This window comes from Polyodon spathula, chromosome 26 (assembly GCF_017654505.1).
Source record: "Polyodon spathula isolate WHYD16114869_AA chromosome 26, ASM1765450v1, whole genome shotgun sequence".
Taxonomy (NCBI): domain Eukaryota; kingdom Metazoa; phylum Chordata; class Actinopteri; order Acipenseriformes; family Polyodontidae; genus Polyodon; species Polyodon spathula.
The window spans coordinates 10721360-10743834 of record NC_054559.1 but is presented as its reverse complement, the minus strand read 5'-3'; the positions used below and the strand labels follow the sequence as shown (position 1 = coordinate 10743834).

Below are 22475 nucleotides of genomic sequence, written 5' to 3'. Positions count from 1 at the left end.
AGCAATGATAAACAAGGATATCATTCTTACTGGCCTCAACTTTAGACTTATTTTCCCTGCTTCACTACCTGTCATAATTTGTTTTATGTTTATCTAAAACTATTCCTACATTCAGGTGTTTTAGTGCTGTTTAACCCATGCACATATATGTTTTAGTGCCACAAAGGGACCTTTTCATGAATTAAACCATTCCATCATTTTAAATGTAATTCATATTGCGCTAGACATCTGTTCATGCCACATTCCAAACCCTTTATTAACATGGTTTGATCATGTATTATCTTTCTGTCTCATCTGTTAATTATTTATTATTCTTCCTTATTATTCCAGAACTGTTTGAAATGCCAGGAATCTGGGGCTACAGTAGGCTGTTGTTCGAAGGGATGCACGCAGAAATTTCACTATGTCTGTGCCAGAGATATGGGTAAGAGTTTTTCCGACTAATGGAGCTGTTTATGCAGAGAGCACAATCACCCCTGTCAATACCTTGTTCTATGGCTGCATTCAACACAATTCCTAGATAAGGGAGTTTTAGATGACACAAATTGAGGGTGTGTCATATACAAAACTAACTTTATTTTGTTTATTTATTTTAATGAAGCAATTATTATTATTATTATTATTATTATTATTATTATTATTATTATTATTATTATTATTATTATTATTTAATAATAATAATAATAATAATAATAATAATAATAATAATAATAATAATAATAATAATAATATAATAATATAATATATATATATATATATATATATATATATATATATATATATATATATATATATATATATATATATATATATATATATATATATATATATATATATATATGTATATATCTATCACTAATTGTGTATCTATCCTTTAGGTTGCTTGTTGAGGGAAGAAAATGTCTCATTGAAATGTCCTAAACATAAGGTAAGGATTGTGCTAAAATGCAGAAATAAGAAACCCAAACATTTCATAATTAGCATTGTCGTACTATTAGATTCAAAACAGCACTTATATGAGTTAGACATTTTACTAAGCCTTTTTCCATTTTGTGCACTCCCCCCAGTACACTCGATAGTGTTACAAAGCGGTCCCTCAGCATTGGCAAACAAACTGACTGATTGACTAGGATCAGTGCTACAAACTAGCTGCTGCTTAAAATTGTCTATCTCCCTGTGCAGCATTTAAAGCACAGCAGATGGTTTTCCATGGATTCATAAACAGTGCTTGTGAAAATGAATGGCAACCCACCACTTCAATGATTCAGGATACCGCACTATACTGTTATATACAGGACACAGCTTACTCTTAGTCCTAATAAGTGGTATTACTGAGATGTTGATGTAAAAATCGTTCCCCGGGTCAATCATACTGTACTATTAGTTAGTTCTCTACTATTGCAGTTTTATTTACCTTTAATTAATATGATTTTTCCTCTGCACATGGTGCCGCCTGGTGGTCAAAATTGTGTTATTACAGTTTCTTTAACCCTTTCAGTCCTTAGTTATTGTTGTTGAGATGAAGAAGGAACTCCTTTATTATGTATACAAGAAAACAGGACATGTATTTATACACAACCTCTGCCTGGGACGTAGCAGTCCCATGAGGTTCCAATGTGATTCCTGATGGCGTATGTTAACACACAATAAGGCGTTGATCTTGAGGTTCTGCCAGGACTGAAAGGGTTAAATAGATTCCTCCAAAGATCTTATAAAGGGAATGTTGAATCCTATATTTTGTCTAATAATAAAAATTGACTAGTGCAATATGTGAAAGCCTGGGCAACGATCAATGCTGACTTTTCTGAAACATTCCCACCGAACCAGATACTAGACAGAAGAGGATTCATTCCAAGGGGGCTCAGTGAGATCAAGGCTCTGAAAGTCTAGGGAAGGATAGCTGGCTGAACTACAGCAATGAATACAAAAGGGGGAGAAAAACAGTCTATCTAGATGCCAATAGGTAAAAGGGAAAGTAAGTTTTTCTTCTTAGGCATTCACTTCACTGTACAAAGAACAGAGGAAGCAAACAATTGCATGCCTGTTTTCTGTGCCCTTTCAGGGTATTATTTATTATCTGGGCTTGGTCATTGAGACGCTATGAAACATGTTGGGATTTCCAATTACTGTGCTTTAGATGGAGAAGAATGTGAATGACACCTTTGCTTATCTTCAGTTTGGATCACTTGCTGACAGTTTATGAATTATTCACTGACCCGCAATTCAGAATCCGTGTCAAGAATGGGCTTTAATTGCACTTGGGTATCCATTTACATGAGCTTTCCAAGCAGATTGATGACCATAACCATGCAGTATTTGATAGAGACAATTCAGTGCCTTAAAGAGATACTTGCTAGCATTTCATAATTCTTTTCACAACTTTTCATTGGTGTTAACAATATTTCACTCCTCTTCAAACCATTGTAGTCAACGTTTTGCTTTTAAGCTGGTAATGTTTTGATTCGGGTCATATACTCATGGCTTAAGGAGATGTGCTGCTAAAGCATGTGAGTATAACATCTGAACAGCCAGCCTGTGCTGGTGGAGCAGTGAGCAGCTCTTCTACTCACTTAACAATTCCCCTCTGAAAAGAGGAGGGGTGACCCAGATCAGAAATCAGTTTGACGAGTACAAAATGCATACCACTGAAAAGGATTACTTCATGAGAATAGTAATAAGGGAAAGGGGAGAAAGTAGCTTGAAAGATAATGAAGAGGTTGTAAAAGTACTGTACACACGTCCTGCCACGTTTCCAATGCAGACCTTCTAATGGGGTTGTTTTTAGACATCAAAGTTTCTCATGCTGCCTGTTTTCTGATTGTATGTGGGTTTTTTTTTTTTTTCCTAGGGCGTATGAACCCTGCTAGTTCTGCTGAAAGGGAAGCAGCCACGCTTGTGAATATCCCCTTCTATGAAGTGCATCAAAGGACATCCATCCCTGGATAGACAACTAAATATGGGTTAGAACTTAATGCTTCAGACCACCTGATTATACAGAATCCAGCTTGTAGCGCCACTGCAGCAATACTGAAGCAATGTTAACAGTGAACTCAACAGTATTTTCATTCCCCAAATGCAGTTTTTTCTTTTTTGTCTAACTTCTTTTTCACGGGCAATGCTTCATGTCTTCATCCAGTATTGCGTGACACAGAAGTTTGTTCTTTTACCAGTACTGACGGATTGTTGACTGTTACGGAGTGACCCTTTTCTGTTAGTTGTTGCTATGCTTCAGAGAAAATTAAAAGCTGTTTTTTTACAGTCTGGTTTAAAAGAAAATACCAATACTGTATGTATTCTTATTTCTTATTCTTTTCATAGACCGTGCACACATAGCGTCACCCATGCAAAGCTCAGAGCTTTAACAAGGCAGGGGGAATAGACAAAGGCAGACCCCAGGAGATATTGTTAATACATTTCAAGTCAGCTGTAAGTGTCCAGCAGGTGGAGCTGGTGTATATACAGAAAGATGCTTTGTGTCAGATTTAACACAAATGCAAACCTTCTCACCGTCCTTCGGATGAGACGTTAAACCAAGGTCCTGTCTACTCATTAGACATTAAAGATCCCATTGCATGCATTCAAAGAAAGCAGAGGTGTTACCCCAGTGTCCTGGCTAAACAACAATATAAAACTGGAAAAATTCCCTCTATAGCAAGTTTTCAGTTCTCTTGCCTCTGTAAATGGCAAATCTCTAAAATTGCTGATACTGCCTCTAAGGGATCTATTCAGTATAAACATACTAATGTTTGGAGTTAAGATATCTATGAACAACAACAATGTAAACAGTACTGATCGTGAGTGCCAGTATCAAACCACTGTTCTCTTTGAAAGGCAAATATTATTAGTTTGCAATGCTGAAGAATTTAAACAAAGTTACATTGTCTATTGACCACATTTTTGGAGCTGGTTGTCTGCTCTTTCGCATATTTTGAAATATTCCATTCATAAGCGTGGATTATCTGTTTATACCAAGGCAAGGTAACGACAGATTATTGCTCCTTACTGACAGTGGACTGCCCAGTCCTTGTGCATTCTGAGCAGCTATCCTGGGGAACCGCCTCTCTTTGTGACAAATAGATCTGGCCATGGATCAGTTCATAGATCAAGCTCAGAGCTCCAGTGATACTCGTTATATTCTCCGCTTGCTGTCTGGTGAATTCATAACTGCTTGATTTGTATTCAGAGTGGAACTGAGATAAGCTTTTATTTCCTTTCTTTATGAAAAGATCATTGCCAGAACTCAGTTTTAAACCTACCTTCAGCCAATTACAAGGTATTCCAATTGGTTAATTTAAAGAACTGTGTAAGATTTAACAGAAATGTATTAAAATTAAATAAAAATCTTATTATTATTATTATTATTATTATTATTATTATTATTATTATTATTAAATGGTGTACATAAGTATTTGATTAAGTTTAATTGTAAGATGTGATGTACTTAAATAATTGTGTATAGTATTTCTTAGAGATGTTTATTTTCTATAAAATAAATATGTTATTGCCTATAAAACGTTATTAAATGAATTAATTAAAAATGATTTTTGGAATGTTACTCATCTTGGTGGTTTCCCTTGTTTTAAAAGCACTGAGCAGATTGAAGTGAATGTGAAGAGTGCCCTCTTGTGGTATATAACAAAATATCATGAACTGCTCACTGTTCAACATGCCATGTGCGGTTGAATTATTAAGGGCTGTAAAGTGTACACTGTCATTGACAAGCAAACCCAAGCTTGCTAACTTAGGTATTTCAGAGACGGTACAGTGTGAAAGTAGACAAGGTCAAAAGAACCTGTAGCGGGCAGTCAAGTTTTCTTTTTTTTTTTTTGTCTTTTGTAACCAATATTCAATATTAACAGCTTGTTACAAAATTGTATTTACATTCTCAAATACATCAATGAACAATAGAATCATAAGAAGCAAGTCAGTTCATAGTCAAAAATAATTATAAAGATTTTTTTTTTTAAATATACATTATAGAACTACAGTTTAATTAAACCACAATAAAAAGTGCCTTTTTGTATTTAAAACCAAGTGCAATGAAATAGCATGTTAAAAAAAAAAATATCTTGATTAATAGGAAAGAGGGATCTAAGTAAATCTGGTGAGCTTTGTTGATACAGGAACACAATACAAGAAGCAATACTCTTTAACATGATGGCAGTAATGCAAGTTATTGTCTGCTTGTGCTTGGCTGGACCATTGGACATCTGCCCAATAAATAAAACACACCACACACCCACACCCACACACACACACACACACCTACCCACACTAGACAGATGTGTGTTTGCTTTCCATTTAATTAGACTATTTAAATAAAATAGCTTAAGAAAAAGTGCAAAACTCCTTGGTTATAAAAAAAAAAAAAAAAAAACTTAAATGGATGAAATTAATTCATAGTATGAATTATGATCTGCACCCCCACCCTCCTGCTTATCTTATGCAAAGTATGGTAACTCTATAGTGAATGCACAGGGTTTTTGAACATGAACAGTCAACAGTGACGTGTTGCACTTCCAGGGAGCTACAGCTCTGGCTCACAATATCAGGCACTTGCATCTTCCATGCACAAAACAGCTCTCACACTTGCCAACCTTTGAAGAGGGCTCAAAAATACCAATCAGACAGCACCCCCTGATGGCCAGTCTTTACCACTGCATGCCCACGGAGCTGTCAGTGGTGGGAGACGTGGTAAGAATAGGACAAGACCCAGGAAGCTAACAAATACAGTTATTCAAACTTATTTATCCAGAATAGTGCAACCTTTGTTATAGCAGGTATATGAATTCAGTCTACTGCTGACAGAATGAGGCCCTAGTAACAAAACTCAAGCCCATATCAAGACCATTGTTCTGCTTTGGCCAATTACAGGTTTGGTTATTCATTTCATGATACATCTCTAGAATGGTGATTCAGAAGCCAACAGCGTTCTAACCTAGTGTTAGCAAATGAATTCATAAATTAATTAAAACTGACCCAACATTTTGTGACCCAGGAGCCGCGGTGTGTTAATCACAGGAACTGTTTTGATTTATGGACATTTTCAAGGGGCAGTGCTGTGTTGGTTTACAACAAGGACACTTTGTGTTCAGTGGAATTATGGATCCATTGTGGTCTGATTAAATAATCATAACCGTCTTCCAGCTAAACCCCAGTGACAGGTAAAGCTGGTAACAGTAAGTGAAATCTAGCAGAATGAGTCCACATTCTTCGACAACACCCAGACATAGCTGTAAGGATAGTCCAACACAGGGGCTATGGCAAGTATACCTTTTCATTCAAAATATCTCTTTTTAGAGGCTTCAACAGTACTGATGTTCAATTGGAAATGTTGTTTGTTTTTCAGTCTTTCCTGTGTTTACAGCACCCCAAACGTACAACGAAATGTAATTATTAACTAAAGGTAAGCTCTAATAAATAGCAAAAGAAGAGAAAGAATCCATCTGCAAAATATAATTCTGCCACATTCAAACATTCTTAGAAAATTATATATATATATATACAAATAAAAGGTATCAAACCATATGAAAATAATGCTTGATAAGAAAATGTATGTTTGTTTTTTTTCTTGATTTTTTTCCCTGATCTTAAGATTACAGTGTTGAACAAATTTCCCCATTTCAGTCAACTTGCATAAGAAACACTGTGGAATGGTCTAGAAACCAGATTCCAGGTGAAACCTTCCTTCCCTTAAAAATACAAATCACAATCTCTCTCTTTGAAATTAATAACATATGCTTAACACTTTTAATTTTCCTTAACTGTAACTGTTTTTATTTCCTTAACTGTAGCATGCAGTGCCACATGGTGGCTAAATACTGTAATTGCAGCAAGGTTCTCAAAGGGAAAGTCAAATACACATTTTCGACACACTCTTTAGATGCTACAATGTATAAAATAGCAAACCCCAGTGAGAAAATAGCCCTACAGAACTGGAAATAAAAGCAAAAAATTATACAATTTGAAAGCTTCAACAAGGAGTTTAAAACATCTACAATCCCTTTCCAACATCAGTCAAATCTCTCCTCAATAAAAAAAAAAAAACACTTTAAATTAGAAGGGGGGAGGGAGCCTGTGAAAATGGATGCCCCTGGGTTATCGCCCAAGCTTGAAGTTTCAGTTTTTATTTGGGGGATGTCCTCTAAGTGGAGGTGACGGTGGTGCCGCTGCCCAGCTTGATGATCATCTGCTGGCAGTCGTGCAGCGTGCGCTTGTCACCCAGCCTCTCCAGTGTGCGTGCCGCGTCTGCCAGCATGCCTGCGCGCTGCCCTGGAGCCGACAGGAAGGAGGGAGGCAGGTATCGGCAGGCCAGCAGCACCGCCTCCGCCTGCTCGCGCCGACCCGGCCGTGGCTCACCTGACGAGACACAGGCACACAGCCTCTTACCAATCACCCCTCCAGAGACACACACTTGCCAGACAGACACCGCTGAGCTCGCTGTTGTGAGCTTTTGGTTCAGCTAATTAACAGTAAGATCCATCCACCACACAGTGGATTTCACTCCATAAAAAGAATAGAATAGAAATCTTGAATGCAATTAAGTAAGCTTCAGTGTACATTTCACTATTATTGGGAATGACAGCTTTCTAGTCTGGGCTATTTTTATTTAAATGTTGTTTTATAGAAAATGGTTTAATATTAACAATGCCTATTCAGACTGACATCTTACATAAAACATACTGCCCATGATGTAAACTGATAGCTGCTTTACATAAAACACTCAGCTGCATACTGCCCATGATGTAAACTGATAGCTGCTTTAGCTTAACGATTCATATTAGGCACCATATGCTGTACATTTGCTTGAAGTGACATTCCTAGGGCCTCATTTTAAAGCCCCACCCCCATGGTTTGGATATGAACCATTATAAACCAAACAAGAAATAACTCAACATAGTTTTATATACATAGAAAAAAAAAAAACTGGGGGTAACATTTGCAAAATCAAGCCCTTAGAGATCCTCTATGTAAAACACTAAAACAATGAGATGGCTCTGCCCTGCTCCTGAAGGCTAGTGAGCGCGTGAAGCATGTGTGGAAGCTGAGAACCAGCTCACTCACCTGCTTTGCAGCTGGGGGTGGCCCTCCTCCGCAGGCTGCGGTCCAACAGCTGGTGAGTGCGTGTGGGACTGGCACCTGCCATCAGCCGGGCTGTAGCTTCATGCAGGAACAACTGTGCCGGGGAGAAAGCACAGTAAATTAGCCAAAACTTACTTACTACCTGCTGTTGCAAATCTGCAATCCCCCAGCGCTCCTCCCTCGCTCACCCTGCGCAACGCGGGCCGGAAGCTCTGTGCCAGCTTCCTCAGGCTGCTCAGATCCTGCTGAAAGCCGCGCAGCTCCAGTGGTGAGGCCTGAGGAGTGCTGCTCAGCGCCAGGCTCTGCTGCTGCCACATGTTTGTCCGGGTCAATAGCAGGAGGTCACAGAGTAAAAGATGCACTGCCTGCATCAGGGAGGCACAAGGCAGACAAGTTAGACAAGCTTAACCCCTGTGACTTTTTCATATTTAATCATTGCAGACCGGATTATAGTGCCACAACACCGTAAATCTGAAGAATTTCACTTCCTGTGCCGAGGTTTGAGGTTGTATCCTCCTGTGGCTGCATGAACAGGCAAAACAAAAAATGTAGTCTGAAAAACGACGACTTGGAAATCGTAGTATCGTAGTGTTAAGAAAACGCTTTTTAAAAGATTTGGTTATTAAACATTTAATCTGATGGATTATGACACTAAATTGGGACTAGCTGTCCCAAAAAAAGTGCATCCTAACCCCAGTCAGTTGTAGTTCAGAAACAGTGTCCTAGTTTTGGAAAGAGTGCAGAGCAGTGATTTGCAATGGTTGAGACAGAGGCAGAGTGTTGATCGATGTGTGCGGTCGACCTCTGTATTGCACCACAGATGCATTGCACAGAAGCAGACACATGCAATGCAACTACAATGCACTACAGCGGAGACCCTCACCCTCGCAGGCAAACAGAGAAACAGCTGTCCAGACGGCTCCTATTTCCACCAAAGGGAATTAAGCCACAATCTTCATTGACTCACAGCTCACATATTAATATCACAGGTTCCCAATTACACAGCAATATTAAGATTACTATAATTATTATCTTTAAATAAATTAATCTTGATAAGCTTTGCATTAATCAATTTTGATGCCGTTGTCTTTTATTAGACGTTTTCATTATCAAACTCTTTAAGTGTTGCAGCACTGTCAGAGTTGGTTGGGAAGATTTAGAAGATCTCCCAGTAAGGCTGGTACAGATGAGCAGCCACACAATAGCTGACATACCTTGTCAATGCTGCTGCTGCACTGCACCATGTTGATGCTGTCCCGCAGGTAGCCGCTTGCCTTCTCGCAGTACTTCAGGCTCAGCTGGTTGTTCTTGTGCTTGGCCAGCAGGGCGCGCACTGTTCTGAACGCAAACAAAGCCGCCCAGGGCAGACAGTTCCTGCAGAGGAGAAACAGACAGGCTTTCATTAGAGCAAACTGAGATTTCAAACAGACACACACTGATTCGCATTCGCATAACAATATTTAACGTGTGAAATTGATCCTAGAATTGAACATGTTAGACAGCACGTTATCATGTCAACTGCAGCGCGGTATGTATGTTTGTTTGATGGAATGAGGACTCACTCAGTGTGTAGGACCTTTGGCATGTACTCCACCATAGGGTAGAGTCGCTCAGCTGCCTCGTCGTCCCCCTGCAGCCAGTTCACTGCCACCACCACCATGGATGCCCACCACTTTGCAATGGGGTCTGTACCTGAGGAGAAAGCATTCACAGTACAACTCCAGGTGCTTTACAAACAGGACCACCCCTACACAGAGCTACAGTAAACACTCTACCACCACAAGATTGCAATGTACCCTATTGCCTTCCGAAAATATGAATGTTTGTGGGTTATTAAGTTTTTCCACCCTCTCTATTTTAATGTTTGTGTTTGACGATGATATTAAACAAAGCGAGGTAAATCTGAAATGATCAAGTTTATCCAGAACATCCCTCAGATATCAGTGGTAACCTGGACCAAGTCCACCACTTATAAGGACACTGACCAGTAACGGCTGCCATGTTTGATCCGATCGCGAACGCCTGAGTTGTGATTCCTGCTGCATCCGAGCAGCCCTTAAGCAGCTGAAGATACTCCAGGGCATCGGAAAACTCCCTGCAGGAAGCACAGCAAAACCAACAGCAGCTTGAATCAAAGAGAACTGAAACCGTCACAAATCTGTATGTGGCATTATTATTACTTTATGGTTTTGCTTTAGCTTTGTGAATGTTTTAACGAAAGTGAAATCTGTCAACTCCGTTGTTGAAGTGGATGTGAAATATATGCGTCTGAGTAAAATCTATAAATGTAAAACATATAAATAGGTGGCGTTGTTCTATAATTGAGCCTTACCCCTCTCCCTCAGTGAGAGCCTTCTCGTTCTCTGGCTTGGCGATGCAGTACAGAGCTTTCTCCAGCAGGTGCTCCCGGAACGCCTGGGTCACTTGGGCTAGGGGGTCAACTGCACAGAGACAGGAGAACAACGAAGACAGCCGTTCAGAATCAACGCAGACAGATAGGCACTGAGTGCAGCATGGATTCAGTGCCCCTCAGTTTCATTTCACTAGGACCCAGGGTGAAGCAGTCAGACACTAAGTCCACCTAAGCCATGGTCTTTTTGTGTAACTTGTCGATTTGGATAATCTGTGCTGAGAACCTTATATGACACCTAATCAGAAATGATGCCTATTTCAATCTGCTCATCTTTGTATAGTCACTCAACTATAAAACACGTGTAACAAAACCAATAAATTATATCTAAACACTGTTTTTAATACCCATCCTTGTGTCCTCACCGGAATTCCCAGCGATGCTGTAGATACTTTCGCGTGGGGTGCTGCGGACCGCCCAGTCCCCATCCACAAAAAAGCGGTGACCCAGAGGGTGGCACAGCCACTGCATGGCAGGTGGCACCGTGCCGCTTGGAGACAGGCACGCCTGCCTGGCGCTGCTCAGGAAGAACCGCTGGAAGACAAGGATGCTGCGCCATTACAATTCTAATCAAGACAACAGCAGTCTGCTATGGAGGACACATACCTGCTAGAGTCCTTCTTAGGAAGAGCTGTTGCAGAAAGTGATGTTACGTTACAGACTACTGCACTAAGTCTATTTAAACCTGTTCAAACCTAATTAAAATAGACCACAGGTCTTTGTGCTCACTTTGCTGCCATCTGCAGTTCACCTGCAGTACTACATCTAAATCAAGATACTGCAACAACCGTAAAACTTGCTTTGTTTACTCTATTTAATTTTGAATGTTGTATAAATGTACATTTTCTAAAATCCGATTTATATGTTTTGTATTAGTTATATACGTCAGACTTTACGCGCAGTTTTATATATTCATTTGTAAGTGCTCTTCAATTGCTAAGAAGCCTGCCACCCCCATTAATATTTCGTCCAAACTCACAGACATGTAGTGCAGTCCCCTGGGCAGGCTGGTTTTGATGCGCAGCGCGGCCGAAACGTAAATTTCGGACAGCGTTGCCACGGAGAGGGTGTCCCCCGCACATTCTGCCAGGTTCACTGAGCTCAGAGCCATGTTGATGGCTGCAAGGTGACTGCCACCTAGCTTGCCTGGCAAAAAGCAACAAGAAAAAAAAAACATTGAGACAGAATTCAGGAAGAACCACCGGAGCCATTCCAAAGCCATTCCATCCGTTTATTCTAAAATAAACACGTCATTCCAAATCATACATTGCAGGCTGCAGTGATGTTACAGTGCATTATTGAAGGACTAAAACAAGAAGGCAACACAAATTTCAGTCTGGTTCAGCACTTAAGATCATTAAAGACCAGGAATGGAAATAAGATTCCTATTGCACAGCAGTTTCGCCCTTTCCAGGTTTTAATGCAAGCTTGACTAGCCGCAGCAGTGTCTTATTAAACTCATAATAAAACCAGGAATGGGAGTCTTATTTCCATCTCTGCTAAAGAACCCTGTGCCAAGATTTCCAGAAAGGAAATTTTGTTTGTTTTTCGCGCGGTGAGCACAGCAGTATCTCAAACAGAACAAACTGCGGTGTTCAGATCTTACCTGTCATGTGGAGCTGGTGCAGTCTGTGGTAGACGAGGGCGGCATCTCGGCTGCTCTTCCTCACGTCGTCTTGCAGCTCGCGGTCCCGCCGCAGCCCCCCCGCCATCCCCGCCAGCCAGCAGCCCACCCACAGCCGCTGCAGTACCAGGCGCACCAGCGACCACATCAGACTGCAGGCCAGGTCCAGGTGCGAGGTGGGCTGGGGCCGGCCCAGGGCCTTCAGGCACGTCCACAGGTTCTGAGAAGCCTGAGCAAAGTCACCCTGACACCAGACAAGAGACACACACAAATGCTTATTAGGAGAGAGGCAGACAGCAAAAGCGTATTGTCACCATAAAGAGACAACACAGAGATTTATTTAACGAACATGACTTTAATTCAGCTACTTTTGCTAATTGCTTTAATATCTGTCTCCAGTACGGCTAGACTGCAGTTATTCAAGAGCTTGTCTCTGATATGTCGGTAGGACAGTGAATCATAGACAGAATCACAATACAGTACTGTAGAGATTGCATGAGTGTTGATTGGAAAAAACCTTGGATTAGGAGCTCTCAGAATGTTCCCCAAAGGTAAGTAAGAAGTCGACCAGGGCACCATAGTACTGAGAAACGTGGAATAGAAAGCCATGGAACCAGCCTCCTAATGAAGTGCATTACAGTACTTCCATGCATCGCCTCACTGATGTGCCATGGCATATCAGACTGTTATTCTAGTAATCTAACAAGGAAGTACCCGAGGAGAGGAGCCCAGAGGGATAGGAGGACAAGCAATTTATCAATATCAATTTCAATGGGTTATCACACTGTGGTTGAAACTGTTAAATCTACTCCTGATTATAAGTCACTTGTATATAACTTATTTTGGTAATTCTTGTAAAACATCTGGACAAATGTGGATTTTGATGACCTATTTTGTTTGTTTGGTTCTTGGCAGTTATAATGGACTGAAAATAACGTCTCCTATGGTAAATGAGATATTGCTTTTTGCTTTGCTTTGTTGTTCAGGATAAAAAGACGACAAAGCACATAAGCCATAAATGCCCACTTTTAGGAATTCCTTGGAAATAGAAAGCATGAAAAAATACATAACCCAGTAGTTACCCTGGCAAGGTCCAGGTCAGCTTGTTTGCGATGTCTCCAAAAGAGAACAGAGGAGCCTGAGTGCAGACGTGTCACAGGCTCCCCATAGATGAAGAGCTTGACAAAGACAGTAAGGACCAGAACGCCATTGATGAGCCAGAGGAAGAGTGTGGGCAGCATCCAATCCAGCCAACCAGAGGACTTCCCTGGATAGAGGGACACAAAGACTTTACTGTAGGTGTAGAAAATAGTTAAAATTTGTTGTGAAAAGTAAAAAGCTATTTTTTTTCCCCCCTGAACTGCAGGACTGACCTAGGGAGTGCCCCAGCATGCTCCTCCCGCTGCCATGGTAATCCGAGCTGTCCAGAGAGCGGTAGCCTCCTGAGTCACCTGTCAGAGAAGCCAGTGGGTTGAAGGACAGGAAGAGGAAGGCGAACATGCACAGAGCCATGCGGGACCGGTCCAGCATGCCCATGGTTGTGGGGGAGGCCAGCTCCTGCTTCACACTAGCCTGGCAAGAAGGAGGGGCACAATCAAACCACGAGGCCTCATAGCTTGTTACAGAGCATGTTGCAGACTCAATATTCAACCTACCTAAAAAATGCACAATCAACATGCTTTGAAAAATTGTGAAGGGAGTAAACGGCAACCACATGGTTTCAACGCATCTTAATTGTGCAATATTTAGGTAGCGTGGCTAGGTTAAAAAGCAAAGTTTATTAATAAATGCCCCGTACCAGATGCAGCTAAAAGAAAAGTCAAATTACAATCCTCCACATCTATGAACAGGGCTGTTGGAAAACAGCAAGTGGAACACTTTACTATCCTAAGAAAAAAAGATTCAAAATGCAATCAGCCAAATAATGCAATCAGTGATGTATACACGTATAGCATCTGTTAAACACATAGACCAACCTATTGGCCACCAAAGTAAGTAATCACACTAAAATGCTGTTTGATGCCAATCAGAAAAGTCTATTACCATGGAATCCTCCGACATGGGGCTGTCGGGCTCCGAGTCACTGCTGCAGTGGGTGGGAGAGCCAGCATCCGAGGCCGGGGGCGTGGGCAACTCCGTGGTCTCCGGCTTGATCTCCTCAACCTCCATGCTGACCCCTACCGAAGCCACCAGGTCCTTCAGGGACTCTGAGGAGAGAAGGGGAGGGTCAGCAAAAATCACACAACACAAGTACTTAGACCAGATCTTAAACACACCAAATGCAATAACTCTAGGTTATACAGTATGTCTGCTATTCTATCAAGTCCCAGAAGCATTACAATATATGTACACTGCAACTGAATGTTTTTATAGGAAGCATGATTGTTATTTAGACAAATCCTTATTTTATAAATAGAATGCACTGCCGAGTTTCTGTTAAGGATGTTCCAGCTTATTCCGCTTTGCTGGATTTGTACACGTTGAGCCTATTTCACATTCCTGCAGCACTGTATTACACCAATGCCTGTTCCAAAGCTGCCTGAACTCACTGTTCTTCTGCGTTGCCATTTTCAGCGCCATGTTTTCCTGTTTGAGCTTCTGATTAGACTGATGCAGAAACCGGATATAATCGATGGTTTTCCTCAAAACTGCCGATTTGTTCAGCTGAAAAACAAAATAAAACCCCTGTCACACAAAAACCACAGCACAGTCAGTCTTTTTGGCAGTGGGCACACATAGCCCTACCTTTGCTTCTGTTCCCACGACCAGGTCTTTGAGCTCAATGATCTTGTCGTTGATGGAGGAACGGTAGCGCTTCTCGATGGCATTGTGTGCTGTGCGTTTCTCCCCTTTGATTGGCATGCCGGAGGGCTTGCCATTCACTGTGATCCGGTTGATGGGCAGTTTGTCAGCGTCCATCACCAGCGGCAATGTGGTCAGAATGGTGCCTCCGCTCATCAGAGCCTGCAAAGACAGGGCAGGAATCATACATCCAGAAATCTGTAACTCACTGGAGGGTTAAGGGCTTCCATCCTTGGCCTAAATTAAAATATACAAGACACAGCATTTGCACATTGACACAAAAGACCTTTTTTCCGTCTCTTTTTTCACAGCACCAATGCACAGCAGCCAAGTTACTTTAAGCACCTTTTTGACTACAGTTAAGTGTACGGGGTATTTCCTGATGCTGTATGGTAATTACATAAGCTTGTGTTGACACAGAGTACTGTACACATATTTACACAGATACACTCTTGTTAAACCTATGTGCTTTAAGTATTTATGGCTTTGGGGATCTAATAGGATGTACTGTATTGTACTGTACCTGTAGAGACGTGGTCTGCACCGGTGTGGTCGAGGTGGCCAGCGTAGTGACGCACGGGGACTTGACCGCCGTCACCACAGAGCTGCCACCCGGCTTGAGAGCAGTGAGGAGCAGTGAGTCCGTCTGGATGAACTGGGGCTGAAGCAGCACCTGGGGAGAGGAATGACCAGTCAGTGACGGGACAACTGTGATTGTAAAAATATAGATAAGTCTTGAAAAATATTTCTGTGAGAAAGCACAGTTACCCTATCCGTGTGTTTACACGTACGACATGTACAACACAAACCACTGTAGGAATGGTTGATGACTGAGAAAATGACATATCTATGATCTGCTTACTGGGACTTGCTGGACCTGGGTGGGGACGTGCTGGGTGGAAGCAGTAGTGGCCGCCGTGGCCAATAGCTGTGGAGGGGAGATGTTCTGGACCTGAGTCTGAATGGTCATTGGCTGGATCTGCTGTGGGGAGGGGGAGATGCAGGGGAGTGGCTGGGCGGAGACTCCCCGGTGCACCGCTGCCAGAGACAAACACAAGAAAGAAAACATTAGACAGCCATCTACCAGGTGGCAGAGTGTCAGGGATAGGAAGCTTCTGCTGTATAACGCCACAGATGTTCCTTTCCTGTTAACTCAGCTTTCACTATAGTATGTGAGTCTGACTTCAACTTGCAGCGCTGTTACGTTTTGTCATTACTACGCAAGGCTCAGCAAATGCCCCTCAGCTTACAGTGCCCCTGGCAGCCCTTCAGATAAAAGCAGCTCCCAGGCTCCACTGAGAGTGTTTTTGAACTGTCCCTGTCGCCTGTGGCTCCAGCCCTGGGAATATGCCATTATCCTCTGTTGTTCCATTTTGTTTGTGTTTTACTTTCGAAGGGTATTTCAGCCTTTCTAGAAAGGATTTTCAGCCTTTGTACTCCCATCGTCTCTATCAGCAGCAGTTTATTATACTGTCTTAACCCGTCCTAGCGTCCTAGATATTTGACTACTGGGTTAAAAACAATAGGCATTACACTCATTTCTTTCAAGAAGGTAGGATTATATGGTACAGTAGAAATATGAGGTTTAAGACTAGCTTTGGTCAGATGTTAACTGACCTTGCGACTTAGCACAATGCCAAGAGATAAACGGTTTCAGTTAGCTGAAGGTTGAAGTAATTATAGCACACCTAGCCTACAGCCAAAGTGCTGGTAAAATAAACTCAGCTGTATTTACAGCTCTTTCACTGAAAAAATGTCTCTGCCCATAACCAAGTTTTTCTTGCAGTTTCATTACAGGCGTCAGTGATGAGAGGGCAACAGATTTTCCCACTGTACAGTAGTTTAAAATAAGGCAAACGGTGTTATGTAATGTTCTCTGTCTAGACAGCTCCTTATCAGGTTCCAATTTGGGAACCAAACAAAATCAACAGTTGCCTGGCTCACAAACTGTACACTATCTGTGCCCACTTGCAAAATATTCTGTCTGCCTTATTATTGCAACAACAGCACTGAGAGCCAAGAATCAGTCAAGGGCCAAGCTGGCCCAGAAAGTGAATGTGTAATGTGTACCTGCAATAAGAGAAAACAATGGAACAGTGTTCTGTTCTACTGTTCGTCTAACTCCATAAGAAACACTAACTACACAGCAGCACATACTGAGGATGGTTAAGACTGACGGAAAACTGAAGAACTGACTGCTTGGTTATGTTATGGTGTGCTGACACAACAACACAAATGACAGCCAACAAACATGATTTGCCATGTGTGTACATATGGAAGTTTTAAATAATCATAGTACTGTAATCAATCTGAACTACTGATCAAATAAAACCTGTGTTGCATGATCAGTTCAAAATGGACTGAGGGCATAAACCTCTTAAGTTACTTAAAAAAGCAGAGGTAGGTTCAAGGCACAATAGAAACTTGAGTAGAGTACAGAGGATTCTCGCAAAATGTCATGTTATGTTGCCCACTAGAACAAATGAACACTGATCAATTTTGGACCTGCATGATGTGCCCTAATCACTCTATTGCACCAGCTTTACTTGGCTGATGCTGGACTTTGTTATGCTCACAGCTTGTTTTGCAACATGTTTATAAGGAATTGAACTCAAACATGCATGCTTTTGCCAAAAACAAAAAAGTGCTGGAGGGTGCTTGTAGCCGCTATGTTGTCCATAAAGCACATGAAACTGCATGAAATTCATGGCAGACTGTTGAGGTATGGAAACCAAGCTATAGGTTTACAAATACCTATACACAGCACAAACCAATCATATATTGTAATGTTTTGAGTCTGCCTTGCAAACACGCAATACAGCAGGTAGCAAAGTACTGTGACCAGGCCTTACTGCTGAAGCCTCCCTGGTTCTGGCAGCAGATGGTGGGCTGTGGCTGCAGCTGGGGGGTGAATGGTGACTGGGACTGTGGGGGAGATGTGAAGTGCGGGGTCATCATGCTGGTGGGTGGTGGGACCTGCTGAATCTGTGGCTCCTGGGGTTGATGTGTTTTCTGGGGTTGATGCTGCTGCTGTTGTTGTTGCAGAAGTTTCTGTGTCTGCGACGGCGCTCCCTGATGCTGTTTTTTGAGCTCCTGTTTGACAGCTTGCTGGCTGAGGTCTTGGGCAGGGGGTACAGGCATCATTATGGGTGCCTGGGGATGCTGGAAGGCTGGCTCGGGCTGGAGTTGGGGCTGGGAGAGGGTTCTCTGGTACAGCTTGGTTGCAGCAGCAGTAGTGGGGGCTGCTGTCTGCTTGTTGGTACTGCCTAGGTACCCGTTCAGTATAGGTGCGTTCACTGTGCCGAGGGAGCCCTGAGCATGCAGGACAGGTGGAGGGGTGGTCTCCTGGGTGGGCACATTCCCTCCAAAGTGATGGTGATCAAACAAGCCAGGGAACTCCACATCCTGGTTGTTGATCAGCTGTAGCATATCTGGGAAAGACAGCGAAAAAAGCTTTTTTAATCAAGAGGAGCTATACCGTATACTGTAACAAACCTGCAACTGGCTGTGATAATCAGCCTTTGCAGGTTGCTTTGTGGAGCTTTCAAAAGTTAACCAAAACTTTACAATACTCAATTACAATTTGACTTAGTTTCTTCTAGTTTTAGCTTAGCCTTTAAAAAGTTGCAATTGCAGATTAACTGAATTAAGGCAATCATCTCATAGTTTCAAAAGCTGTGGAAAATTTGCAATCCTGCACTGGAAAAATGCACGGAAATAGAAACGGTAAAAGCAAACACATTCACTCTGTACTATATACTGCTCTATGAATACCAAATATCAGGTGAAAAAAAAAAGGAAATGACAATATCCATTAAAATTATGACATACAGTCTAACATACAAAGTGTCTTCACTTTAAGGTGTATCAAAACATTCAAAAAGCATGTCTTGTGGCATATAGCCCTTGTATTAAAACCAGCGCAGATTAAAACTCAAACCATATGAACAAAAGAACAAAACTGTTCTGTAAAACAGCACAGCTGCCGATGTAAAGTTAAAGGACACCAAACAAATAATAAAAGTAAACCCGATTCAGAGGGAGAACATGGTGCCACTGTATCAGGTGACAGTAGCAATTAGTAATCCAATAAGCAATTATTATGGTGGTATTACTGGTTAAGAGTTGAATAGTTTACCCATGCTATTAATAATAACAGTAAAACGCTATATACCATCATCCATGCACAGTGTGCATTTGAGAGAAGTAATTTATATTACTAGACTAGTTCAACAAATTTTTGTAGAGGCTTCTGACAGCAGTACTGTGGATTATCACATAACCTCTATAGCTGGAGCCACCTCAGCATAAAGGTTTCAATGGAGCAAATTGATTTACTCAGTGTTATCATCACCTATATTAATTAAATAAGTGCACAAGTACAGACAGGAAGGAACAGGAGGCTTGTTCATCCAATGCTGTGCAAGATTTTAATGAAAGGCACACAAAAAGCTTTGCAAAGTGAAACAATATTAGTATTAAAAAAAAGATTACACTGTATCACAAAGTTACCTAAATCCAAAATAACCATATAACATCATATCAATGTAAATATAAATATTAATGCATAATATTATTACCTTCCAAAGTGCAATCCATTATTGCAAAGAGAGATCTAGTTTATTTGCTTAATGCAATCAATGAATCGAATGCTGTAACATTAACACACTGAACTAAACCATTCTAACAGCTTTGTTTTTGTTATCTTGCATCCGCCTCTGCAGCTAAACTAAAAAGTAAAAGTAAGGCACGTGGGGCTTTAAACACACCTCTGACTTGAGTATGGCAGCGAGCGAGGGGTGGATTTGTAAACCAATGTTTTTGCATGAGGTGATTCCTGGTAGCCAATGAGATCCCAGCAGGCCGCCTTGCTATGTGGGCGTGCCCATGCCCAGTTGTTTTACAGTCTGTCACTTCCAGAGTTGTCAAGGTGCAAGCCTGGGGTTACTGTAGGGTATTCGGTTTAACTCCTTCAGTGCTGGAACACCAGGAGGAGGTTACTCGCGGTCATTTTCATTTAACCCTTTAACACTCAAAGTGAGTGTGGTATATCATCCCGACAATAAAAGAAATACTTGAAACCTGAATTGGCTTTATTGGTTAGATGTATTTTTTAGTGTTGTTAGCTCTTGTCAATAAGGTTATATATCTAGTTTATATGTTAAGATACAGAAGATTGGAAATTACATCTAAGTTTGTATTTAAATACAGTATAGTGTAGGTTTGAAAGGATCTGGGGGGAAAGGCAGGGGTTGAATTGAACTGTATTACGTAAATGTAATGTAGCCATACAAAAAAAGGTCTATATTTTGGAAACATATTTTTTTTCATAGAGGAGATTGCATGGTTGCAAAGGGTGCTTATGATTGCATTTCTCCATGTCCGTTAAAACAAATTGTACATTTTCATAAACGCCACAGATGTAATGGTGAAGTCTTACGATATCTAAGTAGCTTTAGTACCTTAGTTTCTAATTCAGGGCGTATGTAAATTTAAATATACCTCAAATATAATGCCAATATATTGGACAAATATTATGGTTTTTGTGTTCGATATCTGCTACCTTCGATGCAGGACTGTTGTTGCAATTCCCATAAGTGAGACCCGAGGGACTGCGCTCTATAACGCAGCTTAGTCTGAAGCAATGTCATTATATCCGATAGTAACCTGGTGTGACTTCACTTACTCAAGTTCGAGTGGGCGGAGCAGATCAACACCATAAACTCGACCGGCACTTGTTCAGTCTGCAGTTAGAAAGCATTAAACTTTGTTCTTTTTTTTTTTTTTTTTTACAAGATCTAAATAATAGATACAATTCTATTGATAGATCCGTGCACATCGCTTCCATGCATTTTCAATAATTTTGTTAATATTGTGAACATTATAAATAGTTATATAATATATATATTATAATATAGATATATATATATATATAATATAGTATATATATATACTATATATATATATATATAAAATATATATATATATATGCAGATAACGTCTGATAATATTATATAGTGTAGCAATTCAGAGAAAAAGCATTGAAAAAAATAACAATTATTATATTATTATATATACATTAGAGTACTGTTATTGCATATGCTCGTATTTATTTTTGCTTTAAGCATGCAACACAATTATTATCCAGACACTTTATTTACATAAATACTGTACAATCAATCCAACTTAACAGGGACATCTAAATATTAAAACGTACCATCTATATCGCTCAGGAGGGCTGTGTCAATATCACTGGGTTCGTTTAGAGTCAGAGTAGGATCCAAATTGTCCAGCGATGTCTCGTCAAAGGACAAGCTGTTCATTGTCAATATTTTTTTTTTCAGTGTTCTCAGATCTTCTTTTCCAAGTAAAATAATAATAAAAAAAAAAAAAAACTCAAATTAAACTTTCTGACTAATAGTGAGGGTCCCCCCCCCCCCCCCTTACTCACTCATACCCTCCTCCTCCATATCTGTGAAAGTTGTCCAAACAGAGCGCACTGAAGTGCTACCAGGAAGAAAGCGCCGGAACTGTAGTGACTGACAACAGGTGGAGCGAATCAACGCGGTCACTACTTAACAGGCTTTCCAATACACAGAAGCTAAATAGGTCTGTACTCTGCACTGTACACAGAGAGAAGAGGTGTGTCGTTATGTAGACTACCGAGAGAAGACAACGTGCAAGAACGTGAAATGATGAAAGGTCTTACTCTATGGGTTTCAATTAGAAATCTATATATCTAGTGAAGAAAAATCACTCCACATCTGTTTCTATTTTTAAAATAAATAAATTTAAAAGACATTAGGCAGATCACTCATTTAAACGTCAGATTGTGTTACATTCTATATAGGTATGGTATAAAATGTGTCACAATCGAAATAGGCTTTTGCAGCCACTTATTTGAACTATGCCTGTGCCCCTTTACCAGTGTTCAGTATTTACTTGATTTGTTTTGTCTGACATGCACGTCTTTCATGTATTTCATCCTAACAAAGGATTGCAATTAAGCAGAGTTACAGTAAAAGTATGGAACTAGCGGGTTTATGGAATATGGTTTCATTGTTTTATCTTGACGGCAATCTTGGGCATGCCTGGTGTGTGGAGGCTAAAGTATTTTGAAATATCTCCTGAGGTATCAAAGTCCATTTATCTTTCAAATCCTCATACGGTTATTTAGGTTAAAGGTTATCTTGTTCTATTTCAGAGTGCATAATGGATGCCACCTCTGTCTACTGCCTATAATATATAAACCTGAAATTGAAAATCTAACAGAAAGTACTGTACTGCTATGGTTTACAGTAAACTACGTTTCTTAGTTTCCTTGATTGCGATGCATGGTGTTAAATAAAAATGATGTTTCTATTTTTTTTTAATTATGTCTCAGTCCGAAAATTCTAGGTAATTCAAAACTTTTGGCCATGTCTATATTCAAGTAAAATGAGAATCCTCTGCATTTCACCAGTTCTTTGAAACTTGTTCATGCTGCCAGATCCAGCAGACTACTGATTTTATCGTATGCTGAACTCACTGTACCAAGAATATAACCAGACCTAAAAA

At 40.7% G+C, this 22475-nt stretch overlaps 2 protein-coding genes across 3 annotated transcripts in view; one reads left to right on the top strand and one right to left on the bottom strand.

Annotated features, from left to right (window-relative positions):
- The window catches only part of LOC121300451 (retinoic acid-induced protein 1), a 31111-nt gene extending 26845 nt beyond the window's left edge, over positions 1 to 4266 (top strand). Inside the window, exons 3-5 of the mRNA XM_041229027.1 lie at positions 331 to 424; positions 879 to 928; positions 2849 to 4266. Coding sequence (XP_041084961.1) covers positions 331 to 424; positions 879 to 928; positions 2849 to 2857 — 153 coding nt within the window. The 3' untranslated portion in view covers positions 2858 to 4266. The remainder of the gene's footprint in view (positions 1 to 330; positions 425 to 878; positions 929 to 2848) is intronic.
- A 531-nt stretch (positions 4267 to 4797) lies between these two features.
- LOC121300763 (sterol regulatory element-binding protein 1-like) lies at positions 4798 to 21315 on the bottom strand. 2 transcript variants are annotated; one of them, XM_041229594.1, is made up of 19 exons: positions 21136 to 21315; positions 17771 to 18349; positions 15781 to 15956; positions 15442 to 15591; positions 14862 to 15080; positions 14666 to 14780; positions 14160 to 14323; positions 13490 to 13688; positions 13199 to 13383; positions 12099 to 12360; positions 11472 to 11638; positions 10858 to 11026; positions 10415 to 10523; positions 10068 to 10177; positions 9645 to 9774; positions 9297 to 9456; positions 8271 to 8447; positions 8065 to 8176; positions 4798 to 7359 (listed from the first exon to the last, which is right to left on the bottom strand). In XM_041229594.1, exons 1-19 carry the CDS (start codon positions 21239 to 21241, stop codon positions 7145 to 7147), a joined length of 3504 nt encoding a protein of 1167 aa, XP_041085528.1. In that variant the 5' UTR covers positions 21242 to 21315; the 3' UTR covers positions 4798 to 7144. The 2 variants fall into 2 exon arrangements, with proteins under 2 accessions (XP_041085528.1, XP_041085529.1); XM_041229595.1 differs by lacking the exon at positions 21136 to 21315 and adding an exon at positions 19499 to 19630.
- Positions 21316 to 22475: the final 1160 nt, after the last annotated feature.